The sequence below is a fragment of the Podarcis erhardii genome (genome assembly GCF_964252035.2).
Source record: "Podarcis erhardii genome assembly, chromosome: 14".
In the NCBI taxonomy this organism is placed as follows: Eukaryota; Metazoa; Chordata; class Lepidosauria; order Squamata; family Lacertidae; genus Podarcis; species Podarcis erhardii.
Window position 1 is genome coordinate 53,859,000 of NC_138503.1, and position 18,738 is coordinate 53,877,737.

At 49.2% G+C, this 18,738-nt stretch overlaps 1 protein-coding gene across 2 annotated transcripts in view; it reads left to right on the top strand.

Annotated features, from left to right (window-relative positions):
• Positions 1 to 18,738, top strand: part of FSCN1 (fascin actin-bundling protein 1) — a 44,209-nt gene that overhangs the window by 17,646 nt on the left and 7,825 nt on the right. For both annotated transcript variants that reach the window (XM_081839875.1, XM_081839876.1), the window contains exon 2: positions 17,219 to 17,375. In XM_081839875.1, the coding sequence (XP_081696001.1) occupies positions 17,219 to 17,375 (157 nt within the window). The remainder of the gene's footprint in view (positions 1 to 17,218; positions 17,376 to 18,738) is intronic.

Consider the following 18,738-nt stretch of genomic DNA (forward strand, 5'->3'; position numbering starts at 1 on the left):
AGCCTCTGATTGGCTGCTGCTGGGAATGAGATGATGGGCTCCTGATCTTAATCCAGAAAGGCTGGTCTGTTGCCATATTGGTGGGCTTTCTTTAGACTGCATCTCTGTGTGTGTGCCTGCCTGGGGAGCGGGAAGCACATTGGAACATGAACTTGGGAATGATTAAGGACCCTCTGGTTTCCTTACAGATTTTCCATTCCTGTGCAGTTGGATGGTTGCTAGCACAGGCAGGGCCTCACTTTCCTTGCCACCCCCCACCCTGCAAATTAATTCCATGTCATGTAATGTATGGACCCTTTATTCAGTTGTTGGTGGCGCACCGTAATAGGAATGACATGGATTTGCGGTGGGATCCTGCTTTCAGCTGCGTTGGATTACCCTGAGGTTCTTCATCGCCTTTCAGAAATATCAAGCATTGCAAAAAGAATTTCGGAAGTGTGTGTGTGTGGATACCATGCCTTTTCAACAGATCAAAGCTCTAATATGATCCAGGATTGTGGGGGCAGCGGTGGACCATTTGGAGGGACTGGCCAGGAAGAACACAAGACACTCACACACACACACACGGGTGCCAGGACACACATGCAATTGTGTCTCCGATGCGCACACCCAAACATCGCCTGAGCATGCATGCAATTTCTTCACCCTGGGTTCCCCAGCGCAGTTCCAAAGGACACTGTTGGTGGGTGGCCTTTGTCTGGAGCAGAAAAGGGGATGAGATACTTGCCCATCATCTCTCCTAATTAGTAGCGGAGCCTGGCAGATGGCGAAGGTCCTTGGAGCATCTGCCCCTCATTACGGCCGAGCCCCCTCCCCTTTAATGGGACACCACTTAGAATGGAAGAAGGATGGATTTTGGGGAGAAAACAGAAACAGGTTCCGGGGGGGGGGGAGCGGCTCTGGGGTGGGCTGCTCCTCCCCACAGGAAGTGGGGAGGCTGTTCAGCATGCTGGGATGAGCTTGTGGCAGCAGCTGGCTGCCATTCAAGGCTGGTGGCTCTGGGAACGATGCTGGTGTCAATGGCTGTGTGAAGCAAGGGCTGACTCAGCAGGAGGGCGTGTGGGGTGGGTGCCCTCTAAAGTGGCTCTCTTTGGGGCCCAGAACCGCCTCCTAGCTTTCAGCAACAAAGGAAGACAAAGTGGGTTCTGCAGCAGGGTTGCAGGATGGAGAGCTTCCATTCAGAATTATCCCCTAGAACAGTCTGGAGGAGATTTTTGTTTCCTTTGTGGCCACTGAGGATGCTCTGTTCTCAATGGGCTGTTTGGGGAGTTCTTCTTCTCCCTGGGATTTTTAAAGAAAGAAATAGCACAGGTACTTCTGAAAACTTTGAAGCTCCTCCTGAGCAGTGTCAGAAACTCAGATATATAAGAGAATCACCAAATGGCACCTTCAACCCGGGTTGTGATCATCTAGGCACCCTGCTGGCACAACACATCAAATAAAATAATCCAGACCAAAACAGATTCAAGCTTTAAGGGAAATCGCTCAGATCCTTTAAGTGACTTCGTGCTTTCTATATATTTATTTCGTAAAACATATACAGTGGTACCTCTGGTTACGTACTTAATTCGTTCTGGAGGTCCGTTCTTAACCTGAAACTGTTCTTAACCTGAAGCACCACTTTAGCTAATGGGGCCTCCCACTGCTGCCGCCACACGATTTCTGTTCTCATCCTGAAGCAAAGTTCTTAACCCAAGGTAATATTTCTGGGTTAGTGGAGTCTGTAACCTGAAGCATATGTAACCCGAGGTACCACTGTACTCCACTCGATTGTAAGCAAACAACAACAACCCCAGCAATCTCAGTGATTCGCATAGAGAATGAAACAATAAAGTTATCAGTAAATATAGTTCAGAGCAACCATTTAAAACATTTTTTTTAAAAAAAGCAGCAGGAGACTAGAAACAGATTAAAACTTGCACCACAATTCCATATCTCTGGGTTTATGGGACTTTGTGGGCGCTGCTTGCAGTTTCTGGTTGAGAGGAAAGTGTTAACTGGAAGTTTGGCTCTCCTTCCTGGCTGGCTGTTGGGGGTTTCTCCAGCAAGGCACCTTTCTCCTGTGTGAGCCCCTCAGGCGGAAAGCCTTGGCTGCCGTTCCTGTCTGAGTCCGTTTGCCAGATGTTCACCTTCCTCTGCCCCCGCCCTTCCCTCCCCAGCACTTCCTGTGTGGAGCAGGGCTCTCCCCAAAGCGGCTCTTTTCCTCTCCCCCCTTCCCATCCAGCCTTCCTCTGCTCCTCGGGTCCCCATGACGCAGAGGGTGTTGCACGCTTCTCCCTCTTTCCGCACCAGCCGGTTTCCACCCGGCGCAGATGAGCGTGACTCTGCAACCGCCCAGCCCCTTTCCCTGAAGCTACAGGGGAGCCCATCCAGGAATACACCTCGGTCCCTTTGCAAAATGTGGGAGGTGAGTCTTAGAATCAGAATTGCAGAGTTAGAAGGGACCTCCAAGAATCTCAGCTCAAGCATCCATGACAGATGGCCATCTAACCTCTGCTTAAAAACCTCCACGGAAGGGGAGCCACAACCTCCCAAAGGGAGTCTGCTCTGTTGTCAGAAAGCTCTTTGTGAGATTGAGCCAAAATCTCCTATCTTGTCATTGGAAGCTTTTGGTTTGAGTCCTACCCTCCAGAGCAGGAGAAAACAAGTTTATTCCATCTGTGACAGCCCTTAAGATCTTTGAAGATGGCTCACGTATCATCTCTCCATCTTCTCTTCTCCAGGCTACACACACAAAACATATCCAGCTCCTTCAACCATTCCTCATCAGGCATGGTTTCCAGACCTGTAACCATCTTGTTCGCCCTCCTCTGCAAACCTTCCAGCTCATCAATGTCCTTCTTAAATTGTGGTGCCCAGAAGTGGACACAGTATCCCAGGTGTGATTTGACCAGGGCAGAATAGAGTGGTGCCCTGACTCCCTTGATCTGGACACGAGACTTCTCTTGATGCAGCCTAATAATAATAATAATAATTTTTATTTATACCCCGCCCTCCCCAGCCAAGGCTGGGCTCAGAGCGACTTACAAGCAATAATAAAAACAAGTTGAATGATTACAACTTAAAAACAAAATTAAAATACAACATTAAAATATTAAAATGTAGCCTCATCGCCTAGAATATCATTAGCCTTTTTTGCTGCTGCATCACACTGTGGACTCATGTTCAGTTTGTGGTCCCCCCAGACCCCCAGAGCCAGGGGTCCCCCATCTTGTATTTGTACAGCTGCTTCTTCCTGCCTTACATTTGTCTGGAGTCTGTCAGGTTGCCCAAGACCTTGATTCTTTGCTGAGCAGATGGAAGGGTACAAGAACAGCCCTGAGCAGGATCAGACCACTAAGGCAGCATCCTGTACCCCCCACCCCTGCCATGGCCAGCTGGGTGCCCCAAGGCAAGGCAGCAAGAACTCTTGCTAGAATCCTACCTCTGGGTTTCCCATAATAGGCCCCTGGCTAGGTGGGTCCTTGGCCTGATCCTGTAGCCAGGTTCCTATGTTCTCTGAAGGTGGGTGGCATTCAGGAGCAAGCTAGCTCTGAACAGGGGAGGTTCCTTTTAGCCTAGGGTGACATTGGCAACCATCTTTCTCTTCCATGACTTAGCTCTGCGTTGGAAGCCACCTGAGCCAGCACCCGTCTTCCATCTCATGTGGCCGTGAGTTTGCTTAATTATTATTTTTTTGTCTGCCTGTCAGCTGGATGACCCCAAACTCCTCCATTTGGCTACTCCAAGAGGCAAGCAGGCACAGACTACTTGCTTGCTCTGGGGACCTTGCTTGAGCAGGACGCCAGGACTGTGGCTTGGACGAGGAAGGCGGGAACAGAGGCCTCCAGAGGCTGTTGGACTCGAGAGCCCATCATCCCTAGCTTGTGTGGTCAAGGGTGATGGGCGTTGTAGTTTGGTTTGCTAGAAACCACAGGTAGGGAGAGTACTGTTGTGTCCGAATCCTACTTGCTACTTTGCCATTGTTCAGCCACTTAGAGATTAAGATGCTGGACTAGGTGGGCCGTGGGCTTGATCCTGCAGGTACTTATGATGTTGTGGATATCTAGAGGCCACATGTTCCACATCCTTGACCTATGAAGGGTGGCTGTGTGAGCTGTGCGTCTTAAAAAGCTTTGCCTCTTAAAAGTGTGGGATGGGGAAAGCGCTCTGTGTGTGTGTGTGTGTGTGTGTGTGTGTGTGTGTGTGTGTGTGTTGAAAATCACAATGTGCCCAACTTGGACTAGAACCCCATTTCCCGCCACGGCTGTTCTCCCAGTTCCTGGGGGGCAGCAGGTGGCAAGCAGGCCACAAGCTGTTGTCCGGTTAATTTCGGCTGAGCTGCAAATCTGGGAATGAGCCTCGTGAATTATCATATTATCCACCTGATCGCACAGCTGGCTCATGCTGGCATTGGTGGAGATGCCAGCCCTGCGGGGGCCGCCAACACTCTTGACGAGGGTGAACTTAGCTGGAATGTGAGGCCTTGGGAAAAGGGGGAAGCAGCCGGCTTCGCTTGAGGACCTGGGGGCTGGCAGGCCCAGGAGAATCGCTCAGAATTTTCTCAGAATTGCAGTTGCTTCTACATAGTTACCAGCAAACTGTTGAAAATCCTTAAAATCCTGCAAGCTGATCCAGGGCATCAAAGTAGTCTGTCTTGGGAGCCTTTGGTGAAACAAAAGATTTCTGAAAGGGCAAGTTTTCAATGCCAGCTGGATCAACTCTTTGTGTAGGTCAGGCTTCCTCAACCTCGGCCCTCCAGATGTTTTGAGACTACAATTCCCTGCATCCCTGACCACTGGTCCTGCTAGCTAGGGGTCATGGGAGTTGTAGGCCAAAAACATCTGGAGGGCCGAGGTTGAGGAAGCCTGGTGTAGGTTGTTGACACTCTCTAATAACTCTTAATAGGTTCACGAGGAAGGACTTCTTGTGAAGATGTTCTTTCCCAGGTGAGGCTCACTCAGTGCACTCCAGGTGTGGTGATCTCTGCATTTTCCCCAAATCCCGGAAACTTGACTGCAGGGTTTGTGCTTGTGATGGGAGTGGGCGCCCCTGTCTCCAGGGAAGGCCAGAAAGCCCTCTGCCAATGTTGTTCTAGACTTCGTACTATGGGCACAGTGTTACAAACTTAGATATATAAGCTAGGCATCAAATGGCTTCTTAAACCAAGGTTACAGTTGCCAAAACAAAATGCCTAGTTGCCATTTTGGGGCCAGTCGTATTTTCCCATACAGCTTTTTGGTTCCTGAAATTCGTTCTGATTGGGCAGATAAAATTTCACAGACAGAGTTCTGCAGGATGTGCTGTTATTGTGTGGAAACAGGCAAGATATAGATGGTGGAGATGTCAGGCATCATCCTGGCACCTGGGCATCCTCACTTGGTCGCAAGTGGCTGATAGCCAGGTGCAAAATGCACCTGGTAGATTTCGAATTCTGCATAGGTAGGACCAGAAGCGCAGAGCCCCCAACTCCCAACCCACAGAACTGGTCCAGGAGAACACCATCGTCTGTGGTATTAAAAGCTACAGAGAAGCAGGAGCCCGGTTGCACTCCCGCCGCCCTGCTATCTGCAGAGGTCGCCTGTTAGGGGCGGCCAATAGCAACTCGGTCGCACAGCCAGGCCTGAACCCAGATTAGGACGGATCTAAATAATCTGTGCCACAATAATCTTTCCCCATTTGCACCTGGAAGACTGTTGCTCTGGTCCAAGGGGTCCAGAGCTGGTTTCTTCTGGAGTAGCCACACAAGGGGGGGGGTCTCTTCTCGCTGTATATAAAAATGCATGAGGTTTAAGTTCTTGCTTAATCGACTTTTGGGAACTTTGAGCAGGTCTGACTCTGGAGAGGCGGCTGAGCTTGTTTTCTCTCATATGTCGTGCTTGCTTCAAGGAGTAACCAGCAGGGCTTCCTCAGCTGGGCTTGTAATTGTCCTGTTCCCCGTGGAATGCAAATGCACGATTGCGTCCTCGTGCTCCCTCCAGGATATGATTATATGGCCCCAAGGAGCCATTCCTGGCTGCCAGAGACTTGCCACGACTTGCCCCAGAGAGTTGTACTCAGGAGGAAATCTGGGGCGCCGATTCGGACCTAGGAGCAAAGCGGAGAGCTCTGAGCCCTGAGGGCTTGTTGCTCTTGTGAGACTCATTCCATTTCTGCACAGTTCTGATCTCGCCCCTGCGGGGTTTGTTTTCTAGCTCACACTGGGGAAATCTTAGAACAGTGGCCAGGCCAGTCCAGCTTCCCTGCAATGCAGGAATCACAACCAAAGTATCCATGAGCTCTTTCCGGGTCTGCTGAAAACCCTCTGCATGTTTGTGGCATTGCATGTCAGGAAGATCTTTGAGATGCCTGTTGGTGCTGACCTTTAAAGCCCTAAACTGTGTTGGTCCAGTATACCTGAAGGAGCGTCTCCACCCCCATCGTTCTGCTCAGACACTGAGTTCCAGCTCCAAGGACCTTCTGGCAGTTCCCTCCCTGTGAGAAGCCAAGTTACAGGGAACCAGGCAGAGGGCCTTCTTGGTGGTGGCACCTGCCCTGTGGAACGCCCTCCCACCAGATGCCAAAGAGAACAACAACTACCAGACTTTTAGAAGACATCTGAAAGCAGCCCTGTTTAGGGAAGCTTTTAATGTTTGATGCATTGCTGTATTTTAATATTTTGTTGGAAGCTGCCCAGAGTGGCTGGGGAAACCCAGCCAGATGGGCGGGGTAGAAATAATAACATTATTATGCCTGCTTCTCCACGCCAGACCAATGAGATCTTGCTGCTGCTCCCATTTGAACAAAGGACACCGTCCCCAGGTGTCACTTGCTGTGCATGTGGCTTGGTCTTCGTTGGAGATGTCCAACCAGCTGGTCCAGGGAGCTTGTCTTCCAATCCCTCACCTTGTTGAAAAACTCGGGACGGTCTCCTGTTGCTCCCGGAGCCCAGCTTGGAAGGTGCTGCACCCGACTACCAGAAGAAGCCCCAGTTTGGGCCTTGAAGCTTCTTCCTTCTGCAGTTCCCATTTCTTGTGTTGACGCTCCAACTTTCTTCCAGCCTCCTCCAACCTGGTGCCCTCGAGGGCAGGTGCTTGAGGAGCCATCCCCAAGAGGGAGTCCAGTCACTGAGCAAGCCTAGTCCTAGAATCAGAATTGGTTTTATTTATTTATTTTATTAACATATAAAACACATACATATACATTCACACAATACATGTACACAACACACTACGTAATTTTCATAACATAAAAGATACCTACACTATATAATACCTACCTATACTGTACATATCAACATACCTACACACCTACCCCACACGGACACCCACCAAGTGACTTGAGTTCCAGCCGTTCTTGTTATGCTACTTTATTTTTCCAACTAGCTTAAACACATTTTATTATTTCTTTAATCTCTTCTTTTATCTTAACTTTACTCTCCTTTCACTCTAATCATTTTCTGGATTCACCCAGTATCTGTCAGAAATTCTACTTTTCCCACATAAATTTTGATGTATTCCTTAAAGATAGCCTTATTCACTTTTTGTACCACATCTCCTCTTATCCTCCCTGTTAGTTCGGCAGTATGGAAGTATTCCATCATTTTAGATTACCAGTCTGTTTTACTTGGGACGCTGCTGCTTTTCCAATTTCTGGCAATCCGTAACCTTGCCGTCATAATTGCATACATAAATATTGCCCTGACCATTCTTTTTATCTCCTCTGACATGATACCTAGGAGAAAGGATTCTGGGTTTTTTTCGAATGAAAACCTAAACATCTTTTTCAGTTCATTATAGATATTTTCCCAGAATCCCACTATCTCTTTGCACTCCCACCACATATGTAGAAAGGTTCCTGCTCCGTTGTAGCATCTCCAACAAACATCACTACAGTTTTTGTTACAGAATTGTACAGAATTGTCCATCTAGTCCACCCCCTGCAATGTGTGCCATTTGCACAGGAGGGCAATCCAGCTGCTGTGGTCTCATCCGGCAGGGATGCTCTTAACAGATATTTGGGGCAGAGCATCTGGATCCTCAGCCCTTCACTCCAGGATCCGGCCCAATATGGTTTCTGGTTTGGAATTCATGTGTCGCTGTGAATACGGCAGACGAACATCCTGCGCTGCAGGGGGAGACCAGAGGATCCTGTGGCCGTTTGATGCCCCAGCCTGCCCCTTCTCTGCAAGTCTCCCTTCCCACAGCTTCCTCCAGCCCTTTCAGGAACTGGTAAAGACAAGTTAAGTGTCTTATCTCTCCCTTTCCTTAATTGCCGCTCTTGCGTGGATACCAGATGGGAAATCACCCGACTTCTCTGGAGGCTCCGCCTGACCTTGGCAAGACGGGTAATTAAAAGTCTAACTCTGCCGTTATCAGCAGATGCGCTCCAACTTGGAGAGGCATCACAGGGAAATAAAAACAATGCTCTTCTGGCTCTGGAGGAGGTCTGTACGGGAAGAGGGCTGCAGGCTGAGTCCCCAGAAACTGCAGGCAAGGGGGAGGGGTGTCCCCAGCCCCCCCCAAAAAACGGTGGAGAGAGCCGCTGCCAGTCTCTAGGCAATACTATTTATCAATTATTATTTTTATTTGTTGCATTATTCTATCCCACCTTTCCTTCTAAGGAGCTCACGGTGGAGTACCTCCTTCTCCCCCTCCTCATTTTATTTCCACAACAACCCTGCGAGGTAGGTTAGGCTGAGAGGCAGCAACCCAGCCACCAAGGTCACACCCGGTGAGCTTCGTGACTGAGCAGGGATTCGAACCCTGGTCTCTCGCAGGTCCCAATCCAACACTCTAACCACTACACCACACTGCTAGATAGGGCAAAGGTCTGACACCTCCCTGTGTGCATTAAAAAAATCTTTTAATTTCCTTGGAGGAACCCCACCCCCACCCCAAGGAAACCCCGACACATTGATACTAACTAGTGAATCACTTAAGAGGAACGTGTTTTGCAGATGTGCTCCTGTGGCGTGCTAGAAGGGAGCACAGCCTTTTGGAAGTTGTTAGGAAACTTCGGCAGATCATGGCTGAAACAGCTGCTTGGGCATGAATCTCCCTTTGTCTGGGGGGCAGAAGCATTGAAGCTGCTCTGGCTGGCAGCTGGAGAGACCCCCAAGGAACCTCTCACTTTTCAGACTCCATTGAGGAAGAATGGCTAGTTGGGAAAGGCGAGAAAGAAACGGACATGGCAAATAGAATAGCCAGCCCTTCATTGCAGGCAGAAGCCTCATCTGCTGCAGCAGCACAGAATGTGACTCTGGCTGTGCCAATGCAACTTTAATTTTCCCATCTCACAAGTAGCTTTATGCCAATTATTAGTATAATTATTATTAATTTTATTATTTATACCCCGCCCATCTGGCTGGGTTTCTCCAGCCACTCTGGGTGGCTTCCAACAAAAGATTAAAAATACATTAAAACATCAGGCATTAAAAACTTCCCTAAACAGGGCTGCCTTCAGATGTCTTCTAAAAGTCAGATAGTTGTTTATTTCCTTGACATCTAATGGGAGGGCATTCCACAGGGTGGGCGCCACCACTGAGAAGGCCCTCTGTCCTCCATCATCCATTCCCCGGCCATTTTTGCCCACAGGTGCCAGGAACTGAACCAGGCGCCTTTCCGTATGAAGCGTGAGCTAGTGTTGCCCCCCCCCCCAGTTAAGATTTCTGCTTTTGTTAAAACCAAGCTGCTAGTCATCATGGTATGTCTGAAAGGCACTGAGCAGCACCTACATTGGAAGCTGGCACAGTCAGATATTTGGGACTTGGGATGTGGTGCCTCTGCCCTTCTGTCACAAGTGAAATAAGAAATAATTTGCAGATGTTCTTAAGTGTATAAGAGCCTCAGAATCTGATGCTTCTCAGTATGAATTTATTGAAGTGTCCGAGGCACACAGGGCAGGAGGGAGCTGGTGTGTCAAGGTTTTCTTTTTTAAAAAAAATAATTTTTATTAAGTTTTCCATATTTTATTACATTTCAATATCACAAATAATAATTTTTTGCTTAAATAAAGCATCGACCTCCTTCCTTCCCTCTAGCAGACTTCCATATCTCATTACCAATTTCTCCACATTCCTAAATTCACTTTTTTACCTTAAGTCAATCTTTTAACAATCACCTACTTATAAGTAAATCAGCTCCTTAATTTCCCATTACCAAACATTTCAGCTTAAACCTACAAACGTATTCAACTGTTTGCAATTTTCTTTCATATAGAGTATAAATTTGCCCCAGTCCTTTTGGAACAAATCATCACAGCCATTCCGAATCTTCCCCGTCAGCTTCGCCAGCTCCACATACTTGACCATCTTTACTTGCCAATCTTCCAATGTGGGGAGTTCTTGTTGGGCGTGTCAAGGTTTTCTGTCTGTCTTCCTGCTGGCTTTCTGGTTCTCCAAAGGCAGTGACAGGAAATGCGTCTCCCGCCCTCATGGAAAGGTGGATGGTGCAAACAGAGGCTGGAGGTGCTGCGAAATGTCTGATGTGCAAAATCGGTTTGCCAGGGCAAGGAAGGAAGGAAGGAAGGGAGTGAAGCTGTATGGACAATTGGGATGCTGTTGTGTAAGGGAAATGGAGGAGAAACTCGGGAGCGAGTGTTTCTTCTTAATTGTGTTTTATATCATTATTAAATTTGTATACCACCCTGTACCCCTAGATTTTGGGGCGATTCGCAATGTAAAATTACAATATGAAAAAGACAAAGTACAAGGTGTGACCAGAAGTCAGACAGTGAGAAATGTTCGGACATACAATCGGCATCGGAAACCCACAAAATGCTCACAGTTGTGTAGGGAAATGAAGCTGTAACTTGAAAGGCCGTGTGTCAGTGGTTTAAGCGTTTCTGTGAAGGGCAGCAAACCATCGAAGATGACTCTCAATCTGGCAGAACGTCAATGAGCAGAACAGCAGCAAATGCCGACAGAGTTTCTGAGTTATTGATGCGGGATTGGCGTTTGTCCGTCTGAATGATAGCGGAAGAAATGCATATTCCGCATGAAATCATTACTGAGGTTACTGAGTTGTCCTACCCTCCATATTCTCCCAATCTGTCCCCACCGGGTTTCTTTTCCAAAACTGAAATCAGCACTGAAAGGGCACAGATTTTTCCAACATTTCACACATCCAAGCTGCTATGACGAAGGAACTGAAATCAGTATGAAAAGAGGTTCCAACAGTTCTACGAATGTTGTCAATGGTGCATTGTATCAGAGGGGGCCTGCTTTGAAGGCCTGTAAGGGACCCGGGTGGCGCTGTGGTCTAAACCACTGAGCCTAGGGATTGCTGATCAGAAGGTCGGTGGTTCGAATCCCCGCGACAGGGTGAGCTCCCGTTGCTCGGACCCTGCTCCTGCCAACCTAGCAGTTCGAAAGCACATCAAAGTGCAAGTAGATAAATAGGTACCGTTCCGGCGGGAAGGTAAAACGGCGTTTCCATGCACTGCTCTGGTTCGCCAGAAGCGGCTTAGTCATGCTGGCCACATGACCCAGAAAAACTGTCTGCGGAAGTGGACAAACGCCGGCTCCCTCGGCCTGTAAAGCGAGACGAGCGCCACAACTCCAGAGTAGTCCGCGACTGGACCTAATGGTCAGGGGTCCCTTTACCTTTACCTAAGGCATGTATGTTTGAATATTTCTCACTGTCCGATTTCTATGACCATTCACCGAACTTTCCGGTCACACCTTGTACATAATAAAAATTAGAACAAAAACACCACCAGGCTTAGGTTTGCCTGCTGGCAAAATGCTGGGGTTTGAGGCAGCTGGGCTGCATTAGCCATGAAGCTAAGCCTTCAAAGAACCCTGCAGGATGAGGTCCATCTAGTCCAGCCTCCTGTCCTCTCAGTGGCCAGCTAGATGCCCCCAAAGGGAAGCAAACTTGCTCTCTCTGCTATTCTAAGGTGGACTGGCCCTGTCCATGGAGGTTCTGCATAGGAATCATAAGGAATTTAGAAGAGCCCTGCAGCAGCTGGATCAGGCCAAAGTGGGGTGGGGGAAGCCGGCAGTGCAGACTTGCTGGTCCATGGAAGGCCGGCAAGCCAGCAGAGTCGGGTTTTTGCCTGATTTTTTGACCCTCCTGCACAGTTTCAAGTTTCAGCCTCCTTCGAAAGAAGGCTCGCTGCAGTTCTGGCAGCATTCCTTTCCAATGAATCCATGTAACCCAACTCCCCGGCTGGCTTTTGGGGCAGGGGCTCAAGAAATTCTTGGCGAGTCCCGAAGCCTTTCTCTCTGCCGCCCCACTCTCGAGTCCTATTTCTCAGCTACTCGCTAAAGTGGCGCATCCCTTAAAATCTTGGTTGCAAAAACTTCTTCCCTAAACAGCACTAAACGGAAAAATCTTTAGTGCCCTTTTCCGTCCTATCTATTGCTAGGGTAATTGTTTTTACCAATAATAATATTCATGGCATTCATATCCCTCCTTTTTCTCCCCAAAGAGCTATAGGCAGTATAAAGAGGAGAAAGTCATTTTCAATGGTGAAAATGGGAAGCCGTTCGAAAATGGAAACAATTGATTCTGGGTTTTTGGCATTCGGGTCCCGAAATGTTCGGCTTCCAAGATGCTCGAAAAATGAGGTTCCACTGTACCTGGCAGGGTTGCAAAGCAGTTCACAAGGAAGCGAGCCAAAAGTTTAGGCTGGAGGATTTGTGAGTGGCCCAGGGCCTTCCCCCTGGCCAGCCAGCCAGCCCCCACCAAGGCCTCAGGGGTGTCTGCCTTGACTATGGAGTTAGGAGCAAGGAATTGCAGTCTGTTCTTCTGTAGGGAGAGTGAAGAGCAAGTTTTCAGGCCCTTTGCCTGGGCGAGGCTCCCTCTGAAAGTCTCTGGGTCTCTGCTCTGGCAGATATAGAACAAGGCAGAAATATACCCTCAAAGCACTTAGCAATTTTGTGAACCCTTGGTCATTGAAGGGAGCTGCCAGACCTGTGGTCTACTGAGCTCTCTGCAGATATATTTGCAAAAAAAAAAAAAAGTTCCCTTGCGCTTTTGTTTGTTTTCTCAGAGGTTATGTGACCGTCCTAGAGTAAAGTGTGCGTGTGTGTGCGTGTGTGTGGAACAACACAATGCCAGTTGTCTGAGAATCTGGCATCTCTGGGTGGTACCGGCTTGGTGGACAAATGGCCATATGCCAAATTGGTCTATGGGATGACCAGTATGATGGGCAGTAAATAAAAACCTTGAAAGGAGCAGAACAATAAACGATCTTCTTGCATGTGGTTGAACATTGGAAGCTGCTCTGCCTAGCTCCATGTTTTCTCTGCCAAGGAGGTGCGGCAGAGGGGCTTCTGGATTATGCTGCACTACAACTCCCATCAGGCCTAGCGGCCAGCATGACCAATGGTCAGGGGTGATGATAGGAGTTGCAGTCCATATGGACGGCCGCCGGGTCCCCAGCCCTGGTCTCCCATGGTGGGCTGGTTTTGGGAAGAGAGTCTTCCGCAGCCCTACCTGGAGACACCAGGGCTGCTTGCAGGGCAGACGCTCAGCTGCGGCCCTTTCTATCCGGTGGGTGCTGCTAACAGCTCAGCCCAGCCATAGCAGCTTTGCCGCTTCATACAAACCAAGAGTCAAGGATGGAGACTTGTTGAGTCAGTGATATTGTCCTCCTCTTCTCTTGCTGGAACAGAGAGGAGCAACCTTCCCATTCCTTAAAGCTGCCTTTTATTCCCAAGGCAACCCAGCAGCTGCCTTTGTGCTGTGGAAACGGCTCAGGTCTTCTTCTTCTCCCCCCCCCCTCCATTGCAGCTGTCTTCCCTTTCCCAAAGCTGTTCTTGGCCGCCTCTCTCCTGCATCCCAGATTGTCCCCAGAAGGGAGCTCTCCTTACTCCCCTCTCCTTCCCCCTTAGATGAGCCTGCTAGGTCAGGCCAGGGGCCCATCTAATCCAGCCTCCCCTTCTCTCAGGGGCCAACCAGATGCTATTTAGGAAACCCACAAGGCAGGTTTTGAGCGCATGAGCAGCGCACTCTCCTCCTGGGGTTTCCACAACTGAGATTCAGAAGCATTGCTTCCTCCAGCTGTAGAGCCAGGGCAGAGATATCCTGGCCAGTAGCCATCAATAGCCCTCTCATCCTCCATGCATTTGTCTAATCATCTTCTAAAGCCATCCAAGTTGGTGTCCATCATGTGGGAGGGAGTTCCACAGTCTAACTCTGCACTGCATGAAGAAGGACTTTATCAGCCCTGAAGCTTTGTTGGGTGTCCCCGAGTTAGAGTGTTAGGAGGGAGGGAGGGAGGAAAATATCACTTTCTCGGTGCCGTGCATCAATGTACAGTCATACCTTGGGTCACAGGTTGCGTTTTTTCGGGTTACGGACCGCTGAAACCTGGAAGTACCGGAACGGGTTACTTCTGGGTTTCGGCGGCCACGCATGCACAGAAGCACTTTGCACATGTGCAGAAGTGCTGAATCGCAACCCACGGGTTGCAAACGTGCGTCCTGCACGGATCACGTTCACAACCCGAGTGCCCACTGTATAAAGTTCTTCCATGTCACCTCATCCTTGCCTTTTCTCTAAATCATAAAATGCTTCAAATTTCACAAGGAATTTGCCAGCAGGGGCACTTAGGAAATATTCAGCCATTCACCTGATTGGTGAAGCAAAATGATTGGAATCTGGCCATGGTTTTTAATATGATTTGCAAAAAATGGGCCCCTCCTGGCCATGACGGCATTTTCAGTTTTGAGAAATCTCTCTGCATCATTCTCCTGGCTTTGCTGGCAGAGAGATGCAGAGAAGATGACCAGCTTTGCCCAGGTGGCGTCCAAAAGGAGGCTTTTGTTTCCTTCCCCATCTCTGCAATGGGCATCGTTTTCAGCAGTGATGCTTTTTTGGAAGCCCTTTTGGAAAAAGCTCCCCCGGTCCGGGTTGCGTGGAGCCCCTGACAGCGCAGTCTCCTCGACCCCCACATCCCATTTACATGAGACACCCAGCAGAACCAGCCTCCCCCCCCCTTCTACATGACTTCTGCATTCTTTGACTGGCCTATTCAGCTTGGAAATTCCAGCTCCCAAATGTGAATGAGCCCCAGCTGTGGAGAGGAAGTTGAAAGGCAGCTTGGGGCTGCCTTGGGGGATGGGAGAGGAGCTTGGGTCCACAGGGGGGCCACATGCAGACACAGAGGGGGGGACTGCGGTCTGTGCAGCCCCAGGGAGAGCAGATTTGGGGGGCCTCCAGCTGTTCTGGTTGAGAGTGGATTCTCCCATTTGGCAGATGAAAAGGTTCCTACGTTCTTTAGGGTTGCCAGACCTCCAGCTCTGACCTGAAGTCTGCAGGTGGGTGAGAAAGCCCTTCATAAGAATTTAAAAATCGCCAAGAAGACTCTGCATTGCAGCTTGCAAGCCTTCAGAATAGGAGCTGGCTGCAAATTCTAGCGCAGAGTCATAGATTCAGAGTTGGAAGGGCCCCTTTATCACCTAGTCTAACCCAGGCACCCCCAACCTTCAGCCCTCCAGATGTTTTGGACTACAATTCCCATCATCCCTGACCACTGGTCCTGTTAGCTCGGGATTATGGGAGTTGTAGGCCAAAACATCTGGAGGGCCGCAGGTTTGGGATACCAGCTTTGCCCAGGTGGCGTCCAAAGGGAGGCTTTTATTTCCTTCCCCATTTCTGCAATGGGCATCGTTTTCAGCAGTTTTGGAAGCCCTTTTGGAAAAAGCTCCCCCGGTCCGGGTTGCGTGGAGCCCCTGACAGCGCAGTCTCCTCGACCCCCACATCCCATTTACATGAGACACCCAGCAGAACCAGCCTCCCCCCCCCTCTTCTACATGACTTTTGCATTCTTTGACTGGCCTATTCAGCTTGGAAATTCCAGCTCCCAGATGTGAATGAGCCCCAGCTGTGGAGAGGAACTTGAAAGGCAGCTTGGGGCTTGCACTGCAACCCCTTGCACTGCAGGAATCGCAACACTCAGCAAGATCTGCCCTCCTCTGCTTCCTTCTCCCAATTAACCTCCGTCTCCAGGGTCCGTCCTGTGACATCACTTGGGGCCACTCCTAGGTATCAGGTTTGGGCCCGAAAATCTCAGGGGCTAGAATGCTCCTTACCTGGCAACCCTACACCGTAGACTCCACTTCTTTCAGGATTGCATTCTCAGCCACAAAACGGATTTTCACAGTTTCTCTCCTGTTCCGTTGCTTTCAAAATGAGGCTCGGGACTTTCAGTGTCTTGTGTGGAACTTTGTGGTTTTGCTGACTTCCATGTTGAAAAATGCCAAAGCATCAGGATGGCTCCCAAATTAATTCCAGGCGTGTGTTTGTGGAGGTGCGGTGGTTCAGTGTGGGAATGATGCAAAGAACCAATGTGGCGTTTGGCCTGATGGGAATCTGTGTCGCCAATGACTAACAGCCAGGAATGCGAGAGAACTGGATCCTGCGCTTGAAAGCTCCAGGGCCAGTGGAATCCGAGAAGGCTCCACAGCAGGGGCTGCCAGCGTGGCGCCCAGGGGCACACTGCTACCCCTGACCCTTGAACAACCCCCACCCCTTGGCCAAGTGGGGAGTTGCATTTTTCCTCACTCAGAAATCCCAGGGGCCCCAAGAAGGCTGGTTCCTGTGGGAGGGAGTTCCGCAGTTTTAACCATGTGCTGAATTTTCCAACGCTCGTCTTCACTGCATGTGCTCTAGAACGGGGTGTTTGCATTGCAACTCTGGAAAACATGTGTGGAGGTGGAGACTTGCCCAGCTCTGGAAAGCTGTTTTATTTCTCTCTCTCTCTCTTTCTGTTTCCTTTGCTTTTTTGGGAGCCTGCATCTGCTGACGAAGCAAATTTTGCCTTGGCTTCCTCTCTCCTGGGAGCCCTGCTTGTTATGTCTAGCTCTCGCAGCAAACAAGAACCTCCAAGGCTACTCCCGACTGTGCCAAGGACTTGAATTTTTGGAAAGCCAGAGTTAGCTGCTGCCTGAAGTCCCACGCTCTGGGATGGGGGCCCCTCTAGGCCGGGGTCTTCATTTTTATGTCTCTGGTCTTCTCTGAGTCAGCTTGGCTGCAAACACAGCCCAAAGTGGGTGGTGAGGGAATGTTGAAAATAACGGCTGAGGTTTCATTTTGCAAGGCATCCTTAAGGCGGCTCCAGGCTCCTCTGAAATCCTCTTCACAGCAAGCTATAGTTGCGCCTGGGTGTACCACAATTCGGAAGCAAGTGTGCACAGTTCTACTTAGTACATGAAGCAGAGTACAGGGATCTGGGCCTCCCAATATGTTTCATGGTTGACGGAGGCCATTTCTCTCTCTCCTTCTTACTCCTTTCCCTCCTTTCTTAGGAATGGACCTTTCTGCCAATCAGGATGAGGAGAGCGATCAGGAAACCTTCCAACTGGAAATCAACAAAGATACTAAGAAATGCACCTTCCGGACCTATACTGGGAAATACTGGACCCTGACCTCCAATGGGGGGGTGCAATCCACTGCCTCCACTAAGTGAGTCCTCTTTTAGGCAAATGTGTCTGAATGAGCTTTTGGGGCATCCTTGTCATCCTGTGAATAGTTTAGAATAAGAGATTTTGGGGGGGGGGTTTAAAGGTTGCTGGTTTTTTTATTTAACTTATCGAGTGCCATAATTTCTATACCCCATTTCTTTAAAAAAAAGAAAATAAATTGTAGTGGTGAACAACACAAAATCAACCACAACATTATGTCAATAAAACAAATACGGAATGCATCATAAATCCATAGAGGAGAGTAGGGCATCAACAGAACTGGATCACTCTTCCAGGAAAGACTGACTGAGCAGGTGAATTTCAAACAATACGGTAGGTTCCTGTCTGGTGTTTGCTGGAAGCGCATTCGAAGGAGGCGGGTGCCACCACACTAAAAGCCCTGGTCTCAATGAGCATAAGACAAACCATGGGACGAGGAGAGCCTTTGAATTCAATCCCTTTCCCAGTTTATGAATAGGGAATGTGGGTCGGTCTCTCTCTCTCTCTCTCTCTCTCTCTCACACAAACACACACACACACACACACAGTCTTGTGGCACCTTAGAAAATTATCATCCTTATGGCATAATCTTTTCTTGATTATAGTCTAGTTAATCAAATGCAAGTACAGTGGTGCCCCGCAAGGCGAATGCCTCGCAAGACGAAAAACCCGCTAGACGAAAGGGTTTTCCGTTTTTCGAGGCGCTTCGCAAGACGAATTTCCCTATGGGCTTGCTTCGCAAGACGAAAACGTCTTGCGAGTCTTGTGAGTTTTTTCCCTCCCCCCCTTTTTCTAAGCTGCTAATAGCCGCTAATAGCGCTAAGCTGCTAATAGGGATGATTCGCAAGACGAAAAAACCGCTAGACGAAGAGACTCGCGGAATGGATTATTTTCGTCTTGCGAGGCACTACTGTAAACAAGTCCATGAAAGCTTATGCCATAATAAGTTAGTATTTGAAGATGCCACAAAACACTCTTGCTGGTGTCGCTGCGAGAGACTAATGAGGGATACCTCTCTGGAAAGAGAAATCTAAGCTTCCTTGAAATTGTCACCTGAGTCTGAAAACCTGATCACCAGGGAAGATCCAGGTGGCTTGTAAAATTCCAGCTGCTGCCATACAATGCTGCCTTGCCCGTGTGCCGGCCAACCACTTGCTTTCCTCTGTGTGTATCGAGGCCGGCTGCATATTGCTGCACAAAGCGCAGGGGGCCCCACTTCTCCCTGTGGGAATGTTCAGGGAGAGGATATATTGTTTATTAATATCCTTCCTAACTTGCGCTAGCAAGTTCCTTTACTTGGAGTTATACTTTGCCCTTTCAAACGCACAGCGGGTAGCTGGTTGCAGGCTCGTGTAAGCTTCTCA